Source organism: Andrena cerasifolii, chromosome 13 (genome assembly GCF_050908995.1).
Source record: "Andrena cerasifolii isolate SP2316 chromosome 13, iyAndCera1_principal, whole genome shotgun sequence".
Taxonomy (NCBI): domain Eukaryota; kingdom Metazoa; phylum Arthropoda; class Insecta; order Hymenoptera; family Andrenidae; genus Andrena; species Andrena cerasifolii.
Window position 1 is genome coordinate 2496968 of NC_135130.1, and position 22542 is coordinate 2519509.

Consider the following 22542-nt stretch of genomic DNA (forward strand, 5'->3'; position numbering starts at 1 on the left):
AGTAGGTACTTCGCAAATTTTCAAAGTCATTTTTTCGAAAATGAAGCCTCAAATAAAAACACATTCGAAACTTACGAATTATCTTTTCTATGAAGAATCACCTCCCTTTGCCTCCTTGTGCTTTCAACTGTTTTTTTAATGTTTTGAATTGTTTGTTGTTCGTAATCGGTGCAAACGGGAGTTTTCTTTCTAATGTCTGAATCTAAAGATTTATGGATAAGTTATTAGGATCAATTATGTCCTACCGACCACTGCTATCCAAATTCTTAGCGTTAATGTTTCATTGGCAAAGCTATAAAAACTTTTAAGCATTTTTGTATACTCCAACCAACATAATATTACCACTTAATACAGCAGTGTATCTTTACATCCTTTATCGCGACACCTTTTACGGTTTAAGCGGAGAAGCCCGTATAAACGGCTTATTTTGGTATCAATTTTTAGGAATTTTTTGCAAAGATATCAATACGCTAATCCTTTCGTAACTTTAAGGGTACTTTATATAACATTATAACAAGAAAAAAAAATTTTATAACAGTAAAATTATAATAAATACAAAAGAAATACAGCAGTATCTGAAATAGATTTTTTTCGAGATGTAAAATGGCGACGATTGTAACGTCTCTAGTAGTTATGTGAAACAGACCAATAAAATTTGTTTTCAATTTATGTGACAATTTTAAGAATATGAACCACAAATGGCGTAAAAAAATTAAATATTTTAAAAATGGCGCAACTTCAAACATTTTCGCCTAAAAATTCGCGTCTTTTTTGTTTAAAAACAGTAGTTAAAATTAATAATTTGGTTAAACATTGTGGTTCATATTCTGGGGAATATTATAAACTAAAAGTGTGCAAAATTTGAAGTTGATTGGTCAAATAGTTTTTGAGTTATCCTGGGCGTCAATTTTGAAAACGCGGTTTCGAGAAAAACGCGTTTAGGTATGTTCGACGTTCGTAGGCGCGCTGACTCACCAGGCTATAGTATCGATCCGGAGTTGAATTTCGACCTATAACTTTGAGAATATATTTTTGAAACGTTTTAAAAGCGATTTAGGAAAAATTGTTGTTTCTATTTTCCGTTCGGTTTATACCACCTTCTCCCCTTAACATAACGAATTTCACCACAACATTATAATCAAGAATAACTATATGTATTGAACACAGCGAAGTTTTAAATTCTACATTTTCACAGAAATTGAATTCCAACCTTTTCCTAGGATGTTACAAAAGCAATTTAAATTTAACAAATCCCCAAAAATTGAAAACGTTGTAAAAATTTTAGTAACTGAACACGCAATTACCCTTCAACTTCCACGTATTTTATATGCAGGGTGGCGAGGAAACTGGCTACCAGCGGTAGCTATTTTAGAGTGGGTCCCGCTACCGCAGTAGCGATTTTAGAGTGGGGGCCGGCTACGCACGTCCACGCATGCGCGCGATGACGTCGCGACCGTCGAACCAATCAACGCCAAGATGAAAATCACTGGAAAATTCGCCGACGTCAGCGCCAAGCCAAGTCAAGCGGCGTGAACGCGAAGCGGATCGAGTGACGCCATTAGACGAAACGACGCCAGCGCCAAGCCAAGTGAGGCCGCGACTAACCAGCGTCGACAACCGATTCCCCGGCGACGCTGGGTGGACGCGGCCTTACTTGACTTCACGCCACTTGGCTTGGCTTGGCGCTGACGTCGGTGAATTTTCCAGCGATTTTCAACTTGGTGTTGATTGGGTCGACGGTCGCGACGGCATCGCGCGCATGCGTGGACGTGGATAGGCGGCCCCCACTCTAAGATCGCTACCACGGTAGCGGGCCCCACTCTACAATAGCTACCGCTGGTAACCAGTTTCCTCACCACCCTGGTTATATGACATTCGAAGTATCCGCACACACTCGTAGGGTAGACCAGGGGAGCTAGTAAGACTTTGATTTTGGAATAAGATTACGCAGGAACTTTTACATTTACAACAAAAACTCTTATACGGAAATGTTACTTACTTATTTGACAATCATTAAGTCACAACAGTTTCGCTATATGTCAAGTAATATCCAAGTTATTAATAAAAAATTAGAAGCGTGTAAACTGTTAAAACCGTCCCTGACCCCAGGTCGTCTGTAACACTGCATGGAGTCGATAATAGCACTAATTTAACTTTACAAAATTAAAATATTTATTGATTTAAATTATAATAATATATTAAAAAGGTAAAATCTATATAACCAATTATGTGGTAACGCAATTGCGGCAGAAATAAAACACGTTTTGGCTGGTGCATTCTTCATCTGCTCAATCCTTACATTCAGTATATTGCACCTATTTTTATTTTGGTTTGCTTGTGCTATGCTATAGGATTCCATACAAACAAGGCAATACTATTATCCTTCTTTGTCACTATTCGGTTCTATTGCGGCACAACCGATCCCGATTGCCGATGTTACAATCGCCCCCGACCATGTTTTTGAACTTCAATTATAAATTTTGACTAACGAGACGCATACAAGTACTAAGCAACGATCAGTACTACTTTAAAAAAGGTCCAATTACAGACTCAAAAATCGAAAAAGCACAACTTGCAAAGGCAGTGTTTATATTACAATTTTAAGTCAGTAAGAAAAAGTTACTTTAGGGTATCGAAAAATTATTTTGTTCACTATCAATGTCCATTGCGTATCTGTACTCCTAGGACATGCATGTGTGTGTGTTCCAAATGTCATTGCTCATCATATATCCAAAATTGGTGTTAATATCTATTATATGTTTTGAGATATTTAGCGTGTTACATTCGCCCTCCTACTACTACCGTCCCCGGTCTACCCTATAAAATATCCTCTCCACGGACATGTTGTGTTTAATCTGCAGTCTACCAACCCCGTTATCGTAGACGGAATATTTTCCTGCAAAGCGAATACTTTCAGTCACAATGGTTGTGCGTTAACAGGTAATATTCCAAGATTTGTTTATACCCGTCGACCCCTATATTTTAAGCCCCGTTTTATACAAAAAGCGCCCATGCGGGACCGTGACGTCCTTGACAAGCTTGTCAGTCCAAATCTTTCAGTCCCCTGAATCCTACGTCACCCGAACTCCGCGTTATCCTACTTCCTACGTCGGCGATTCAAATTCATACCCTGAAAAACAATTTCCTAAACTTTACCTTGCGCTGTCAGCCTCACTCCCGCTCCAGAGGATTCTAAATCCCACCGCAACGCTGCATTCGAGGTCGAATTCGATTCAGCGCGATTCCAGTTCAGTTCTCAGCGGAGCTGGCGTACAGAGTGTTACAAAAAGGTGGTTTAGGACTCATACGGTAGATAGCGCTCATTAAGCCATGCGAAAAATCTTCAGTGAATATGGGCCGGGAAATCAACTCTGCCAGAGTTAGAAGCGATTATCGACGTTGGTAATTGGAAGTAATTTGCCTGCATCGAATCAATCGTATGCAGAGTGAAAACGAAGGATCATCTTAAGTTTAAGGGGTCATTCTATTTAATCGGCCGAAAAATTAAGCTATTTTTACACAATATATTCTGAGTAAATACAACATATAATGAAATAAATCTTTTCGTATTTATTAAGCTACTCTTATATTATACAAAAAAATGAATAAATTTTTGCACTTGGTTTAATGGTTTTTTTTTACAGTGTTAATATGGCATCTAAAAAAGAGGTTATGTTCACAGCGTAGGTGATTTCCGGGTCAGGCTTATCCGAAACAAAAAATACCAAATGATTCTTAATCTGTATGAGTGTCGCTATAGCCCCTAGCTCAATTAACAATTTTTGTCGAGGATTAACCGAAACTTTTCTCATGGAACACCCGTGAATACATCCTTTTGGATGTTTTGCAAACTTTTTTTTCAAACCGGCGCCATTTCCTTACTTTTCAACAAAATTTGTTAATTTAGCTAGGGGCTATAGCAACATTCATATGTACAGATCATGAATCTTTTGTTTCGGATAAGCCTGAGCCGGGAAATCACCTACGCCGTGAACATATAACCTCTTTTTTTAGGTGCCATATTGACACTGTAAAAAAAAATTAAAGCAGATTGCAAAAATTCTTTTTAATTTTTTTTGTATAATATAGTAGTACCTTAATAAATACCAAAAAGATTTATTTCATTATATGTTGCATTTACTCAGAAAAATATCTTTAAATATAGCTTAATTTTTCTACGGGTTCAAAGTAGAATGACACCCCTTAAGGGGTTATACCTAGTCAGGCGGCCGAAAAGAGGCGAATATTTGTGATTTTTTTTTGAAGAAGGGGATGCGTATAATTTTACAAAACTTTCTGCGTTTCAAAGAGCAACTTTTAAGGAACATTTGGTAATTTTTTCGTAGAAAAATATTTACGCTTATAATAAAATAACAAGCGACATCCAAAAAGCATTTTTAAAAATTTGGTTTTGCGGTGAGCATTGCCATTCGGAACCAGATTATCTAAAATTAAAAAACAAAAAAGATTTTCGTTAGTATATTAATGTATCCTTAGGTTGACGGAGAGAATTTTCCGAAATATTAAGTTGAAACAAAATGGCGGCTATTTAAAGTTGAAATCCTGATTTTTTCCTGCAAAAATTACGCGAAAAAATCAGGATTTCAACTTTAAATAGCCGCCATTTTATTTTAAATTAATCTTTCGGAAATTCCCTCCGTTAATCAGAGGATACATTAATACACTAACGAAATCTTTTTTGTTTTTTGATTTTAGATACTCTGGTTACGAATGGCAGTGCTCACCGCAAAACCAAATTTTTAAAAATGCTTCTTGGATGTCGCATGTTATTTTATTATAAACGTAAATATTTTTCTACGAAAAAATTACTAAATGTTCTTTAAATGTTGCTCTTTTAAACGCAAAAAGTTTTGTAAAATTATACGCTTCCGCTTCTTCAAAAAAAATCGCAAATATTCGCCTCTTTTCGGCCGCCTGACTAGGCATAACCCCTTAAACTAGTGCAGAATAAAATAAAGAAATAGAAGGTCCTGCTTCATTTCCTCCAATCTGTTATCATCAAATATCTATATTTGCGTTAACACTTGCCACGCGGCACTGCATATACATGCCCATACTCACTTTCGACGGCACCGATCTAATGATCAGGCTCATTATGTTCGCAGTGTCGAAGGCGAAGATCAACGGTAATTCAGAGCTGTACATCAAAAGCGGAAGCGACATCAATCTAACCTGCATCGTACTGCAGACACCTGAGCCGCCGTCCTTCATTTACTGGTGAGTTTAATTGGACTTTCCCGAATTCAATTTGCGCCATCACATAAATGCCGAATTCGCGCGCTTACCGCGCGACACGAACGAACTTCCCCAATGAAGTTCTCCATGAATCATCGAGACGGTTCTCCATGGGTTTCAATTACATGCTAAAATGGACGCGTAACAAGATGGTGATAGGGGGAAGGGTACCTAACCTAAATTGCTTCTTCACGCAGATGCCATATAATTTCTGGAACTTGCCGTATTCTGGGGCTAACTTTCGTATATCCATGTACAGAGAATCGTCCTCGGTCTTTCAGTCATGTATACCTTTTTCCATCTCACAGCTACTGTTCGGAATGTGGTTAACAAAAGTTTTCCATGCAATAACTGAAAATTGGCGGTGTTACTCTGAATAAAATTGAGGAGCCTAGGGGAAAACAGGCATATGCCACCGTTTTATGATTTTAGAGGAAAGTTGAAGGGAAATTTTGTTTTCGTAGGAAATGCTGTACGAAATTGTGATTATTTTAAACGATATTTTAATTAGATGGTAAATGGCAACTTTTATAAAATTTTAGCTGAAAAATTAATTTCGTTAGGTCGCGTGTCACGTATTTATTTTTTCTCAGCGTGAAGAGAATTTAATATGATCCTGCTCGGCGGAAAGTGCATGCTATTATATTAGGAGGTGATGGAGTTACACTACATTGCAGGAACGAATTAATGGTACAAAGAAACGAAAAGTTATGCATATGTGGCATGCGCCTATTTTCCACTGGGCCCCTTAATTGTTGAATCGTTTGGTTTCATCTGCATTCTTTCTTCCAAATTTACTGTAATTTAAAGAAAGATCTCTTATTCCCCTTCCTTAATTCCTCCTATTAACACTAGAACCGCCGATAGTTTAACCTACCTAAAACCGCCAACACCGGTCATATTAACTGGCACTAAAACTCATAAAATAAATTACTGCTATTTATTTCAATAATTATTAGTGCAAGTAATATAAGTATATATTTGCTTAAATTTATTAATACCTATAAAGTAGCATTAAAGCACGTGTACGTCCTAGAGTATCCAGGAATAACGTATTAAAATTTGAGGAAGATCGGTTCAATACGTCTTGAGTTTTGTGCGAACATAAAAATTGGCTCGCTCTTTATATAATAGTATAGATAAAGAGTACATGGAAATGGTTACACCTACGAAAAAGCTCTTACAACCTTTTTGGTACAGAATTTCCTAAGCTACAAATTTTATAATAACTATTTTTGTCGTAAAACTAATAGCTAACGAAATATTCGCGAAAAACAGCTTTTTTTACCTTCAACGATGGGGTCTTTTGACGTAAAATGTAGTTTGCTGAGAATTATTCCGCAGGCAGATTTTAATTTCACTGGACTATATAAATTAACAGTAGACAATTTTTTCTTTTTTTTCACAGCACGAAAGATTACCTAACTAAAGAAAAGTTACAGACGCACTATGTTTAGTTGCAAAAATAAGAAAATTATGAGGACCCAAAAACTAAAAACGGTCAGAATGACCCATGCGGTGGTTCCAGTGTTAAACAACTCTGTTAAGCATACAATACCACTCCCTCGCGTTTGTGTTCATCATTGCATTAGTATTTCAATATTCACCTTACATTCGCGTCTAAAACTTTTGCTACAACAGTATTTTCCACTTAAAAAATTTACGATATCTATATTCAGAGAAATATCGCGTGATTAAGATTTTCACTTGGACTGAATTCAGATCACATCCGATTACATATCGCAAATCAAGTTAATGTTGTGCAATCAATTTTGGTAAAAAGTAAAAGAGACTAATTCTAAGTGACAGGACGCTTATTATGAACTTCAAGAATGAAAATATTAGCTACTGTATGCTTTAACGGTTACTTCAGTTAAACTTGTCCAGTAAAATATTCAGAACGTGCTTTCATACTACTTTCATTAACCTAAAGTGGTTTGTTTTCCAGGTACAAGGGTGACCACGTGATAAATTATAGTCAAAGAGGGGGCATCAGTGTCGTCACTGAAAAGCAAACGCGGACGTCACGTCTCTTAATCTCTAGAGCGTTACCTGCTGATTCTGGAAATTACACGTGTGCCCCGTCTACGGCCGAGTCAGCCAGTGTCCTAGTCCACGTACTCAATGGTGGGTGAGTTAGAATAATAAAAGTTCTGAGAGGAGCACGTTCCGCGCCGAACGTGTCGCTTTGTTCCTAGGTGGAACAAATTTTCCCGCGGAACGAATCGGTTGAAAATAAATCTTTATTCGTTGTAGACGATCGAAAGTATCAACAATACTTTCAGCCATAATCATAAACAATAAGAAACATTTAACTATTTCAAATGCCAAAGTAAATGATAGCGACAATGTTCCCCTGTGTTCCAAGAAGCAAAGCAGCTTGTAGTATCCACTGTGGATTCAAAACCTTACATTTTTTGCGCGGTTGAAATTTTTAATGAAAACATCCAACATTTGGGCGGCACGCGAGTCGTTTAGAAGAACGCCGCGGAACGAAATCCGGGAAGTCCCGGGACGCGCAACGGTGGGGGCTCCACGAACGCCGTAAATCTCTAGAATGACGAGCGCGGTAGGTCAGGGCGCAGATAAACTAAACGACGAAGGTCATAAAAACGGAAGCAAAATGCGGGCGTTGGTGTCATCAGCTTCTGGTGTGGTGCGCGCTACATGGAAGGCAATAAACTCGATACCACTGCCGTATGTCAGCCGAAATGGGAAAGGTCGCAGCGTATGGTTGCCTTTTCACCCCTCTGAAAGAGTTGCGTAAATAGAAATATTCCACTGGCGTAGAAATAGAAACAAAAGCATATGAGTGTACCGCCTTTCACCGTAAAGCTTGAAATGTTCATTCAGTTTACCCTGTATATTCAATGTTCGTCCTCTAAGGAAATTGAGGATGCTCCTTCTAATTTGCGTATAAGCTTTAAGAATAATAACAATAACGACTTTTGCGTGATACACAGGGTGAGGTAGAATTTGTGGTGCAGAGCAAAATGCAGGCGTTTCGGCATGTAAAAACTAATAAAAAATGTGGTATAAAAGTTTTTCGAAAATTTCGATTTTGAAAATTCGTCTCGTAGTTCCACGTCAGGACGATTTAGCTACATAGCTATTGTTTTATAGTTGTGTTTGGAAAGATTGCACAAAGAAAATACATTATTGTATTTAAGCAAATCATTACTGTTTTTATTGTGTCGGAAACACGTGTGTTGCGTTCCAACAACATTGTACGCTTCTTGGAAGCGTAGCCCGTAAGGAATTCGCCTCTTTCGTGGCAACGGCGCGCGCTAGCGGCCGACGAAACACGATGCTTCACGAATCGGCAGCGCTGCGCGGTCGGCTCTACTGGCTCGCCAGACAGATTGTCCTTGAGACTCGAGCGAGACGGACTAATGCAGACTAATACTTATACAATAAATCTGAATATTACACCAGATATTTTCATTATTGATATCACCTGTGAATTTATTAAACGCGGCTCGATCATACTACAAGTGATCAAGAAGTGACCGACCATCGTCTCGGCAAGCTCAACAACGTGGATAAAATTTGGCGAATTGCAGACGCATGAAGAAACTACAGTTTTCTACTGGCGTCGATAATAACTCGAATACCGTGGAGCTGAATGTGATGAAATTTGGCAACAATATTCTTAATTATATTTTCTATCGTATAATGTTCGATTTTTATTTATTCTAATTACTTAATAATAATAATAATTCGTGTTTGTTACATCACAAAATCTACATTGCGTTAATTAAGTGCCGAATAGGCAAGGTTCAGCATCCCTGCTGTTTTGCAACCTAACCCTATTACAAGAAGATAGACTTAAGGGGTTATGCCTAATCAGGCGGTCGAAAAGAGGCGAATATTTGTGATTTTTTTTGAAGAAGCGAAAGCGTATATTTTTACAGAACTTTTTGCGCTTAAAAGAGCAACATTTAAAGAACATTTGGTAATTTTTTCGTAGAAAAATATTTACGTTTATAATAAAATATCAAGCGACATCCAAGCAGCATTTTTAAAAATTTGGTTTTATGGTGAGCATTGCCATTCGGAACCAGATTATTTAAAATCAAAAAACAAAAAAGATTTCGTTAGCATATTAATGTATCCTCAGGTTGACTCAGAGAATCTTCCGAAATATTAAGTTAAAACAAAATGGCAGCTATTTAAAGTTGAAATCCTGATTTTTTCGTGCAAAAATCACGCGAAAAAATTAGGATTTCAACTTTAAATAGCTGTCATGTTGTTTTAACTTAATATTTCGGAAAATTCTCTCCGTCAACCTGAGGATACATTAATATACTAACGAAATCTTTTTTGTTTTTTGATTTTAGATAATCTGGTTCCGAATGGCAATGCCCACCGCAAAACCAAATTTTTAAAAATGCTTCTTGGATGTCGCATGTTATTTTATTATAAACGTAAATATTTTTCTACGAAAAAAATACGAAATGTTCTTTAAATGTTGCTCTTTGAAGCGCAAAAAGTTTTGTATAAATATACGCTTTCGCTTCTTCAAAAAAAAATCACAAACATTCGCCTCTTTCGACCGCCTGACTAGGCATAACCCCTTAAAGTTAGGGGATCGACAGACAAATGTGGGGCAGAAGACAAACACACAAGGAGAGTTAAAGAAAGTGGACACGAATAAAGAAACGGGCAGTACGTTTGAAAGCGGAGTTACAAGACAGAGAATGAATTTCCAAGGGAAGAGAATTATAGTACCTAGAAAGACGATAGTTAGGAGGACTTCTCAAAATATTAAAAAAAGTCGTAGTTCTACGTCAAAAAAAGGAGGTGTAAAATGTTTATTTTTGTTTAAAATGCTGTAATTTCTACAATTTTTTTATTAACTTTTGAATTGCAGTTTCTAAGGAAGTCGAAATCACTAATGCCAAATGAGCATACGTACCATTACATAAATGGAAACGACGCCATTTTTTTCGTTTGAAATAAATGTAGGCATTTAAAAATAGTTTCTTAAAGTTCAGAAAATTCTTTATGTGTGGTGAAAAGAGCACTTCAACTGACCGCCTACATTTCCTGTAAATAATTCGTGAAGATACAGTAAGAAGTGACGTAACTTCTTAACGGTAGTTTGTTAACGTATAGTTTGAACTATTTTTCCATGGTACATATTGGTGCTTATATAGATTCATCCATCGTTTTAATATTTAACCACTGCAGAAAAATTCAATTCATCTTAAAAATCCTTTTCCTTTTTAAGCAATGTGACAATATTCTCTCAATCCGAATGCCTCAAGCAATATATTGTGGGAATTATTCCGTTAGAAGCATAAATCCCAAAACCGTGTATCGACTTTTTCCTAAACCGACCCACTGCATATAACTTTTCCCTCCATTTTTTTTACAAATATTGCCTTTGCCTTTCTTTTTCCAAACATTTTGCACCTCACTCTACGGGATTTTCTATGAAGCCACATTTCTCTGGCAGTGTGTCGTTCACCGTGACATTTGATTAACGAGAGTCGAAATGCTATTTGTGGATAGTTTAAGTAACGGGAGGCAAGTATTGCGAAGTTAAAACCCCTAAATTCTCCTAGTGCCTGTTACGCTTTTGGAGAAGTTTCTGTTCAACGAAGTTCGTAAATAGGCAAACATTCGTTTCATATTTTAAACATCATTACCGCATGAAAGGCTGACTGTCAGCGGTTTTGGATTGCCTTCTCGCTTTGTGTGGCTTTTCGTATATAAGGATTGGATTTTTAAGGCTGGAAGGGTTGTAAACAAGTCAGTCGCTTGCGAGAGACCATTAAGAACCTAACGACCGAATTTTGTGGGAGAGTCAACGATCAGAAGAGAGCACCCAAAGAGTCTCCAGTATTAACTAAAGAGTTCATAATTCAGTAGAGGCAGTTTGTGCAATAAAATAGCACATTCTGTTGTTTCCGAAGGGAAGGGACCTATTCATATTTGTAATACCACTTAGGTACTATTTACATGTCGCAGTTCGACACGTTGTAATTTTCTATAGATACATTATGTTGAAAATTTTTCCCCCCATTATTTAATGTCGCATCAACCACTTGAATAGGTTACTAACGACCCAGGGCCTGGTTTCCAATTTGTTGTACAGTTTGATGTGTTTTAGGTAATGCAATAGTCTTTGTATCGGTCCTTTGTCGTTTAAATTGTCCTTTAGGCTGGGCTTTATGTTGCATTTTTGAAAACTTGTTTATATTTATCGAATTAATCATCACGTTTCAGACTACGTATCTCATAACACAGTAGACCTTTTTTTATCGAAACTTTCGTTACTTAATAGGCCCTTGCTTACAACCACAGGATTCGCTGTCGCGGACGCTATTAAAATGGGTAACAGAGTGGCGTGATCAACTCACACGAAAAAAATAATTTAAAGTACAAAGCTCTTTTCATTTAGAAGATAGAGCCGTCGGGACAACTTACCCTTGGAACTTTTAGCCCAGGTCTCCCCTAGTTTCTTAAAAAAAAATCATAAATTTCGGGGTCTGTTAGATGAGAATCCTTCCTTAAGTCATCAATTTGTTGGTTTCGAATTTATTTGAAGAATACAGGATGTCAAGGACTGCAATTGTTGGCTATTTTCCTGAACACAGGCTCCATAAATGAATTTCTATGCCATCTACTGCCACCTATACGGAGGTGATCAACCGAGGGTGTTCAATCCATAAGGACTGTCCTCCTCAAACAAATAAGTACTGACATGAGTATTGTAGCAAACTTCTATTTGACCATAGAAGGCACGGTTTACACATAATTTTGAATACCATGTGATATACGAGTGATGAATGTTGTATACCCTAAAAATTTACGATCCGTTTTCTAGAACACCACACATGTACAGGGTGAGGCAATAACTTTGTCTACCCGGAATATCTCCGTTATTTGTAGAGACATGAAAAAACGTTATTTACAAAAGTTATACGGCGTCAAAGGGGCCATAACATGGCAGTAATAATTTTTTTGTGAGATTTCAAAGACACCACTATTTTTTTTTTAACGACGCGCTATACTTTCTAATCCCTAGTAGAACAGCATACGTTTAAATTAAAAAATGACAGCTAAGCTCGTACATTGAAAATACCTCTGCCTCTGAAGCAATCACGTCCACTACGAAATGCTTTGAATGCGTTTGCATGGACAGTTTAAAACGCGATACCGTATAGATGCTATCCTTGAATGGTGTACCTAAAGGAGAGCAAGAAATAAATCCCGGGAATACGTCTGCCTCGTTATTTGAGCCCTCAGAAGCCTGGATATGTACGTCGAGATATTATCCCATGCAAATCCCTCCTAGGTTCTCCCAGAAGGGCCTATGGCTGCAGATGCACGTTGTTTCTTTTACTCGTGTAACGCCTGAAGGGCGAACAGCCAAGCACGCGAGCATATGAGATATGTGCGCCAGCCATCCCCCTCCCAATCTGGTAAAATTGTGCGGAACAATGCGAACGAGTAATATCTTTCCACGCTTTTCAACTCCACTTTCGACCTCCTTCGCCTAAGACGTCGCGATTAATGGCGTTAAATAATGCGCCAGTCACGTACGTCCGCTCCGCCAGCGGCTGATCTCAGTAAAGGCTAACTCACGCTAAGTGTTCAGCGATTGCGTGCTAGTTTTCTCAGGGAAGCCCCGTAGAATATAATTTAACTTTACGATGACTTTAACCGAGTTCGACTTCTGTGGTCATTTGGGACCCATCCCAGGTTTTGATTTCATCGAGATAAAAGTAGGCGCATAAAATAAGAAATAGGTACTTTGAATTGACTAGGTCCGCGAGTAAAAACAGAAATAGGTATTTTTAATTGACTATTTAAGTCTGAGAATAAAATAAGAAATAGGTACCTACTTTAACCCCTCAACGACCACCTCAGTGTCTGGTACGGACCCTAAGTTTTCCACTGGTCGCCCGCCTTCGTACCTCGTATGGACCTTAAAGCCGTGTTTCCTATGCCGACCGGGAAACAGTGGAGGTTTTCGTTCCGAGGGCCCGGGCCTCACAGTCAGTTTTATGTTTCAGGGGTCGCACAGTGGGGTACTTGGCCTGAAAAGCTGGCCAAAATTCTAGATGCTTTAGAATTTGTTGAAACTTGGTATATAAGGGTTCTTGGGGACGCTGATTTTGAATCGCATATCAAAACTTCAAAATTCAAAATGATAGCGCCAATATGGCGCCAAAAATTGCAGAAAATTGACCAACATTATTTTTTGTTGTTTCATGAAAAACAAAAATACTTTATTGATCTTAAAAAATATATTGTGCCACAATAGAATAAATCGATGATCAATCAGATAATGATGTCCACGGTTCCTTGTCGCGTCGGAAAACACTTCAGCTACGAACTCTTCATCATGGGAACATGAATCTCGCGTGTCCAAGGACCTGTCCTAGTCGCTAGGAAGACTCATTTCTATAGTTTCTTTGAAGAAGAGATTACTTGTTTTTCATGGTATGGGTCTCGTACCTGTTAACACGGGAACGCGACCGTACAGGCGTGCGTGAAACGCTGCAACACTCGATTGTCATTTCTAGCTAAATTAGCTATAAAACTACCATCCGGACGAATCCGGAAGCAATTTTTTTTGCATTGTGATCACAAATCTTTATCAAATGTAATGACACCAAGAAAAGCATCTGGACGCACCCGGAAGTATAACAGAATCGTTAATGAATTCTTATAATCGTAAAGAAAATTTACTGAACTCTCGATTATCTTCAAACGTTAATAACTATAGAAATATATATGATGAAAAACTAAAACTTGTTCGAAAGTGCAGTATATACTTACCTGAAAAGCTTCCACAATGGAAGAATTCACACACTTTCCTTACAACATGTAAACATCACTAATAAGCTAACGATGTTTCAGAGGATAGTTAAGAAAGAAATGCGTGCTCTAAAATCTCCTAACTTTCGATGAAGCCCGTTGCTTCATGAGTGCACAAATGAAAAAAACAATATTGCTACATTGTTCCTCACATATTCAACTGCCACGAGCAGCAAAAATTTTACGACTTACGCGAAATTTTTGAAATCGACTTTTGGCCAGCTTTTATGGCCAAATACCCCACTGTGGGTCGGTCGTTGAGGGGTTAAAATTGACTAGGTGAAATTAAGGAAATGCACCAATGTGGCCACCATGTGGGCCATAAAATAGATGAAATTTTCAGCATGTATATAACTTACTTAAACCTACAAAAGACGTTTTTTAAATTTTCATTACAGGATCAGATAAAAAACTTGAAAAACGACCTTCACTATTTTCTTCAATGGCCTTCACTATTCCAACCAATTGCGATTTTTCCTCCAAAGGACGAAACACGTCAACTAAGTAGTAAACTAATCCCTCTAGCTTCTCAAAAAAACTCAAGTCGCTTGGTCTAATTTTCCAGAAGTTATTCTGTTTTAAAGGATGACCGATACTTTTGCTCCCCTCTGTCTGTCATTACCTACATTCCTAATTCATACGTGAACGCAATTTACACACTGTAAAGGTAATTAATAATTAAACAAGACGAACTAAGTTCTAAATGAATCTACAATTGCGTGGGGTGAGTGCAATGGTTAAAGAGTATACTTTAAGCTTTATTTCAAGCTGATACTGAAAACGATGCTGCGTTTAGGTATCGCTGTTAACGAGGCTATCTTTCTCGTTTCTTGGAAATTTAGTGGGAGGAAATGTAAATAAAATGGTGAATGGAGATCGTGTGGCAACTGAAAATGAAGTTGGAAGCACGGAAAGGAGGAAGGGAGAAGGAATTTGCGATTCTCCCAGGGTTTGCTAGTTGGGCTGATCAGTACGGCTTACCTAGCAAACCGCGCAGACGTGGGGACAGTGGTACGTGGAAGATTTCCGCTGTTTGAAAGAATTAAGTGCTATTGGAGAACACGGGGAAATCCTCTGCGGTTCATAGCTCCTTGAGTTCATGAGAAATTGTCGGCTTCCTTCGTCGCTAGTAGAGTGAGTCAGCCATTAGTCGGACTTGTTTCGCGCATGTACAGTTATTCGCAAAAGTATCCGTCAACCCCATATGTAACATATTTAACATATTAAATCGACCTCAAAGTAAGAATTCGCAATTCTAATTCATATTAATATGAACTATGAATAATAAACTTTTGTTTCCGGTGCATTTAATTGAAAAATTCTACACAGTTTATTTAAAAAAAAGTATTATTATCCGTGGCAGTAGCTAAGATCCTGCAAAAAATATTCGCCCAAATTCAATATTTAATTTATACAAATGTAATTACAATAAGTTAATATTCTTCTAATATTTCTGCGATTTTATTGTAAGCTTTAATTTACTGTGCATAGATTCGACTAATTTTCTCTCAAACTCGAGCTTTTCTTGTTCCATTCAACGAAAAAAAATTATCTGGTAACGATATATTAATATGAATTTAATACTGTACAGGGTAGTCTAAAATTCTCGATACAATGGGGAATGTGATAATACTTCATCTAAAAGTATCAGATGTTGAAATTGCGGAAAGATTCTTTTTACATGTGGATGTCATTTTTAAAAAAAAATAATGAAAATACTTTGAAAATTACTCTGGCGCGCTGACACCTCACTAAAAAAAATGGCGGAATATAACAGTAAATATGTTACAGCAATGGACGAAATGAATATTTGTGAAAAAATAAGTCGAAATTCTAGAATATCTGTTGTCCGAAAGGAAATCAGTTTTGGAGATAAAAGCGATTCTGATTTGAGTACGCGCGTCCTCGGCGGATATTCAAAATCGATTTCCTGGAAAACAAAGACCTTGTTTGAAAAAAGTTACTCTACGATTTCATCTGAGTTTTGTATATGAATTCATTTTATACGCAGTTCTATTATATTTGCTGCTGCATTCTGTCAATTTATGGTTAAGTACACTCTTAACTAAGGAACTTGTATCGTTATTTTTCTACTACTTTATTCCAGAATTTCGACTTGCTTTATTTTAAGGTTTAAAATCACCCCATTTTGTGTTCTATCACGAATTTTGCTTCATCGTGTATAAATATACCTGAGAATTATTATTACGTAACGTTCCTGCTATTGGAAAAGGTGTTCGGTTTCCCAAATGTATTTCATTATTCCATCAAAACGTATTTAGCACAAGATACTTGTAACGGATAAACAAAAAGTCTATCTACAATTATTATTCTGTTAAAACATTCATCATGCCTGCAGTATAACCTCTACCATTGCGCAAAACGGAGCTACAAATGCGAGCAAATATCGAGGTAACCAATCCGGTGCATTAAAACTAACATCTGTGCTTCCCTTTCTACTTTCACCTTGTACTTTTTTTTATTTTATTCTTAAGGTTGCATCAATCCACTTGGGTCAGCAGCAACCACTTTAATTTACATAAAAATGTAGGTAGACACAGAGTAGATTAGGTTAAATTCAAATTGAATTAAATGAAAGTGTTCTACATGTTTCAATACGCATGCGCTGCTTGAGCATGAATTGCAGTTCGAGTCACATCTGTAGGATTTACATTGAATGGGGAAGATGGCGCAAAGGTCGGCGCAGAGGGCGCCACTAGCGCATGTACTTCGGTTTTGCATGAGTGCGCATGCGTGAATGGTTTGCGCGCGAATTTTTCATTTGTGGAATGTATGAAGTGGGTAGTTACATATTGTTTTACATGTGGGGTTTCGTGTTTGTGTTGTGGTATGCCTGTTTGCGCGCGACTTTATAATTTATCGAATGAATGAAGAATGAATGAAGTGAGTTATAAATGTTTATAATTAATTGTTCTTCTGTTTATTAGTTGCTAAGGTTTTTGTTACATTCTTTGTATAAATACTTTAAATATTCTGTTCCCCGACCTAACGGACGTTTTCCTTAATTCCTCGATTATTCACGTTGTCTATCTAATCGGATATCCCCCACATAATTTGGTGACCCCGACGTGATCTTTTTTTAAAAAATTAAAAGGAAGTATAATGTCCGTGTTACATTCTCCACCCCACATAATTTGGTGACCCCATATCCCCCACATACACGTGTACTGGTGGCGCCACGGGTGGACAAAAGTTGCAGTCATCTTCCTCATTGGTATAATCTTCTTTCACGTTGATATTTTCGGCAAGATGTGATGATGTGTTGAATTGAATTTATTGTGTTGCATCTGTTACACTTTGGCTGACCTTCTTTCTTCAGCAGGTAGGCATGTGTGAGTTTCACCTTGTATTTAGTTTGTTCTCTTTGGTATGCGCAACATATGAGGCTCGCCTACAAGTGTCCAGGTTCTACTGTAATAGTAAAGAAATCTGGTATACGTTTCTGTTACTCCATAAAGATAGTTTTCGTTTCAATAATTCATTTTCACTGCAAAGAAGGCAATTAGGTCTAACAATAAGGAAAGCATAACTCCCCAAGCAGTAAAATTCTTAACGCCAACAGATGCAGCAGCACTTTTCGCCTTCCGCTGTTATTCGACTAGGCTTACGTTCAACGCGTCGCGGAATTTCTGACTTGCAGTGTTTTGCACGTTTTAAATATTCGAAAGGCTTTATGAGTTCATTACCTGCGCCCCACTTTTCAATTTCAATTCACTTTTATTTACCTTTTCGCGAAGCCAATATAATACCAATGGACTATTGCCAGCATGCCCGTAAATTAGATTCCCAAATTTAGGAAATGCACCCTTTCTACTTCGTCCAACTTCGCCAAAAGGGTAGTTAGCGTTTTTAAGGTATTGGACGATTTTCATAACTGGTTGGATTCTGGCAATTGTACGTAATTATTCTTATACGTTCCATTCGTCATTTAATCTGTCGAATCTGATATACAACATTCATTCAGGTATTGAGAACAAAAACGGAGTAACCCACATTTTTTGCGAAATTGAGTTAGTTGCAACAATGTTTTCCAATAGGGTCAAATAATCATATAAAATAGGGAAAATTAATTTGTCTTCAATGTGGATTAGTGAAGTTTGCTCTCAATGCCTCAATTTAATTTACATAAAAGATCCGAGCGTATACCATCGCCGGTATGATGAAGCTGAAGATATAAAATCTTTTTACAAAATAAAATAGATATGTGGAAAACTTGTTGAACTTGTTATGAACTTGTATTGTTGAACGAGTATTATTCTACGAGTAAATCTATAAATTTAACTTTGGAATACACGTGTTATTTTCAGCTCGGCATTTGGCTCTAAAAACATTGTATTCATGAAAAATCGATGTCAGCCTGAGATTCAATAAGAAATGTTTCTCTAACAAATTATTGCTAATTCATAAGGTTTACAATCTGAAAATTCTAGAAAATTGGCTGTTCTATTCTAAAATCTCATAGGAACTAAAACAAGTCTGACTTCAAATCTGTTTATTCGATAAGGAATGTTCAGTTACTCTGTAAGACGTTCTTAGAGTGTCGCGACTATAAGTAGCGAGGGTGGAAGGAACAGTAAGTACTTCTAGTATGGTTGTTTATAATTTTGCATACACGTGCTCGATGCAGAGATGCAGGTGCCTTTAATTTCTGGAAACTCGGCTAGCAACACGTAGTGAAACTTTATTCAGACGTGTCCTGAATCTAAGGTACACGTGGATTTGCCATCTGTAGAAGGGAACTCTAAAGTTTCTAAATCCTAATTATAATTTCCAATTTTCCTAATTATAAATTTGTGAACTGAAGTAATTTGTCGATCTGACAAATAACAAAATAACAAGCAAGTCACAAGCCTTTCACTTCTGTTAACTGCACGCATATCAACAATCACTTAATATAACAATCTATACATACCAATACAAATACCCTGTACAGTTAGAATGAAAACGTGCAAGGTACATTATCCGGGACTGACAAGCACTGTTACCAGCGACAACCCTTGGAACAGACAGTGGTGATTGATTCCTTAAATTGATCACCCACAATTGCACGAATTCGCGTTTTAGTTTTCTTTAAAAAGAAGTTTGTAAAAATCAATGAAGTAGCAAGACGAAAATTTCCTTGAGCAATTTCAATTCCTTCTTGTCGAAGCCAGTATCAATAGTACCTAGGTACTATTGGGAGATGAGAAGAAGACCGACTACCCACAAGCTGAAATGTCAGAGGGGCAAGGGGGATCGCCCGCTCGCTCCACCCTACCCCCTCCAAGAAGTCCTACTTTTAGGTTCTTAGCGGCTGTCAATATCCGGGGGCTGTCGTGATTTGTTTCGTTCGCGTTCTGCGTTATGCGGCGGACTTTGTTGCAGGGAATTGGGTGGAGCGAGCGGACGATTCCCCTTGCCCCTGTGACATTTCAGCTTGTGGGTCTTCTTCTCGTCTTGCAATAGTACTTACTCGATAATACTTTAACCTTTGATGGTCACACGGTGTGTATCGCACCCCAGGCATTTTTTTTTCTTTGCCGATATTTTGTAAATTTTTAGACCTTAATATTAGAATTTAAAAATTGGGTGAATTTTAAACAAAAAAATCGCTTTTTTCCACAATTATTTTTTCAACTACAAAATTTACATTTCTAGACAAAGCCTCTTGAAGCAGGGCTGTATGAGTATTACGAATGTACAATTACCCCTCAACAGTTAAAAGATTCTAAAATTCGTAAATCAAAAACTACGCTGGGATGCAGTGAACCTCATGTGACCAATTTCTGATAATAAGGTGTGACCACGAGGGGTTCATATTTGTTGGTATTTTCTGTTGAGCAATCATAGCTTTTATATGTATCTGATTAGATTCCTCGTTAGCAAGAAGTATATTTAGCAATTGACTATCTGCCTTTTGGTAGGTAACTGCATTTCAATCGCTACCAACTATAGGTTGAAGTTTTCAAACAGTAAAGTAAGTAGTAGGTCGCAGATGAAGTGTTCGTCATTCGTTAGGATGTAACTTGTTAATATAGCTTTTTCACACTAATTTGTAGTAGAGATATTACAGTAATATCATCATTGCTGTCCTCTGATATGGATGAACTAACTAAATTTCACGCTACAATGACGCCAACAATGGATATAATTTCCGGAGTTAAATTATAACTACAGAATATCTATTTTACACTGCATGAGAAGATATAATATTTGAGAATATACATCCGCGTATGTTCATTACAATAGAACTTATGAAAAAAAATATATTAACTGCAGCTGCTCAGTTTGAGGGAAACAAAAATGTGAATAGAAAAATGAAATAGAATTTACCTGCTGATGTGCTCAAATGAATTGTAATACAAGAATACGTCTTCTTAAAATTGCTTGCAACTGCTGTTTACAGTTAGTATAAAAGGAATACGTATGTACTTCGATTGAAACCAATATGATGACTTTGAAAACTCAGAAACGATCACTACTTAGGTATTCGAAGATTGATGCTTCCATTACAATATTATCCCTTTCAAATTTTAAAAACCTATATTCTAGTCCACACGATTTTCACGTAAGTTCAAACGCTACACATACAGGTATACATATACCTACTTTTAAGTGACCCAGGTCCGGCTCGGCCCTATAGGCAAAATTAGGCAGCTGCCAAGGGCAGGGCTGGGCAACCCGCGGCCCATGGGCCGCATGCGACCCGTTCCCCGACTTGCCTACTCTGCTGGGCCGCAAAACAACCCCCACCATACTCTTTTAACTCCTACAGTGGTACGCCAGGGCTGAGCAACTTGTTCGCCGCCGCGGGCCGCACAGTCCCCACTACCAGTCAGCCGGTTCCCCCACCATCAGCAGATTAGCCGCCACTTCATCTCCCTTCCTTTTATTCCTACGAGTGCAGTCATATGTAGGTACGGCGTACACTATGGGAGTTAAAAGAGTATGGTGGGGGTCGTTCTCCTGCGGCCCAGCAGAGTAGGCAAGTCGGGGAACGGGCCGCATGCGGCCCAATAGAGTAGGCAAGTCGGGGAACGGGCCGCATGCGGCCCAGCAGAGTAGGCAAGTCGGGGAACGGGCCGCATGCGGCCCATGGGCCGTGAGTTGCCCAGCCCTGCTGTACGCCGTACACTAAGCGTCAAAACGGCTTCCCTTTAGAAATTTGGCAACGTTGCATGTCACTAGGCATAACTTAGCGGTTCTAGTGACATGCAACGTTGCCAAATTTTCGAAGGGAAGCCGATTTTGGCGCCTAGTGTACCTATATATGACCGCACTCGTAGGAGTAAAAGCAAGGGACTTGGAGTGGCGGCTATTCTGCTGACTAGTAGTGGGGACTGTGCGGCCCGCGGCGGCGGACAAGTTGCTCAGCCCTGGCCTAGGGCGTAAAGTTGACAAGGGGCGCAAAATGGTCCTTTCAGTGTTGGCATATTTTAAAATAAAGTTTTAAATGAAATATTACAAGTTGTACGGTAAATGTTTTAGGCTACGAATAAATATTCAGTACAACGTCATAAAAAAGCTAAAATATGTTATGTTTATTAATTTTCTTGTGTTCACTTGTACCACTCACGACACACAAGATGACGTTTCAAGCTACCGCTTATTCTGCCCAACGAACTTTAGTCACTCCACACTCTTACTTCCTTCTTCTCCCCCACTTTTTCTCTCCAACTCCTCGGATTTTTTTAAAAAGCTCAAATAAATGTCTGTAGGGTTGGGATTGGAAAATGGCAAACCGCTTTGCTCTTTCCAGGCGACGGATATACGCTTTGTATTCCTTTCTATTAAATATACACTTTTATTATCTACTAGAGTGTCGCTACTCAATTCCGCCCACCACCGCCAATCCCAACCCTACATGTCCTCTAAATAATGAGCGCAACTGGGAAGTTCGCCTAGGGCGCAAAAAAGGTTCAAGCCGGGCCTGTAGTAAGCATCTGACCAGCCTATAGGTAATTAAAGAACGATATTTCCATTATCATGTCTTCCTCTTGAGACTTTGCGCAACTATTTCCCTATTTTCTTATAAATCCAGACGTAATGGAGATGCGCAAGTGTACACTTCCAAATGCCCACTATGTGTGCTGCACAAATAATGTACTAATTTGTGCGGTGTGAATAATTCATCGTGCGAATAATTGACTGTTGCCCAATCAGAAACTCTTCGGAAGACGTAGTAATCATGTGAGACGCCTTAATACCCGCGAGCTAAATCGTGCATGCCGCAGGAAACTCGGCGTGCGCGTAAACTATGCATCGTCAGACGAAGCCCAAAATGCTTTGACATAATGGCGTCCATGTAAGAACGTAATGTCTCTCTTTGCATTTCAACTTCGATTCCACTCATAAAGACGTCCTGTCGGAATAATGCCGGGGATAATGCAGAGGAAGGGATTAAAACGCACGATAGTATGCAGATCGTGCGATCGCTGTTACTCGCGGGCT

At 38.2% G+C, this 22542-nt stretch overlaps 1 protein-coding gene and 1 long non-coding RNA gene across 2 annotated transcripts in view; one reads left to right on the forward strand and one right to left on the reverse strand.

Annotated features, from left to right (window-relative positions):
• Window positions 1–22542, forward strand: part of LOC143375985 (netrin receptor DCC) — a 449439-nt gene that overhangs the window by 323502 nt on the left and 103395 nt on the right. Inside the window, exons 5-6 of the mRNA XM_076825750.1 lie at window positions 5127–5238; window positions 7205–7383. Coding sequence (XP_076681865.1) covers window positions 5127–5238; window positions 7205–7383 — 291 coding nt within the window. The remainder of the gene's footprint in view (window positions 1–5126; window positions 5239–7204; window positions 7384–22542) is intronic.
• Window positions 1–22542, reverse strand: part of LOC143375992 (uncharacterized) — a 382608-nt gene that overhangs the window by 141228 nt on the left and 218838 nt on the right. The gene's annotated exons all lie outside the window — the stretch shown is intronic.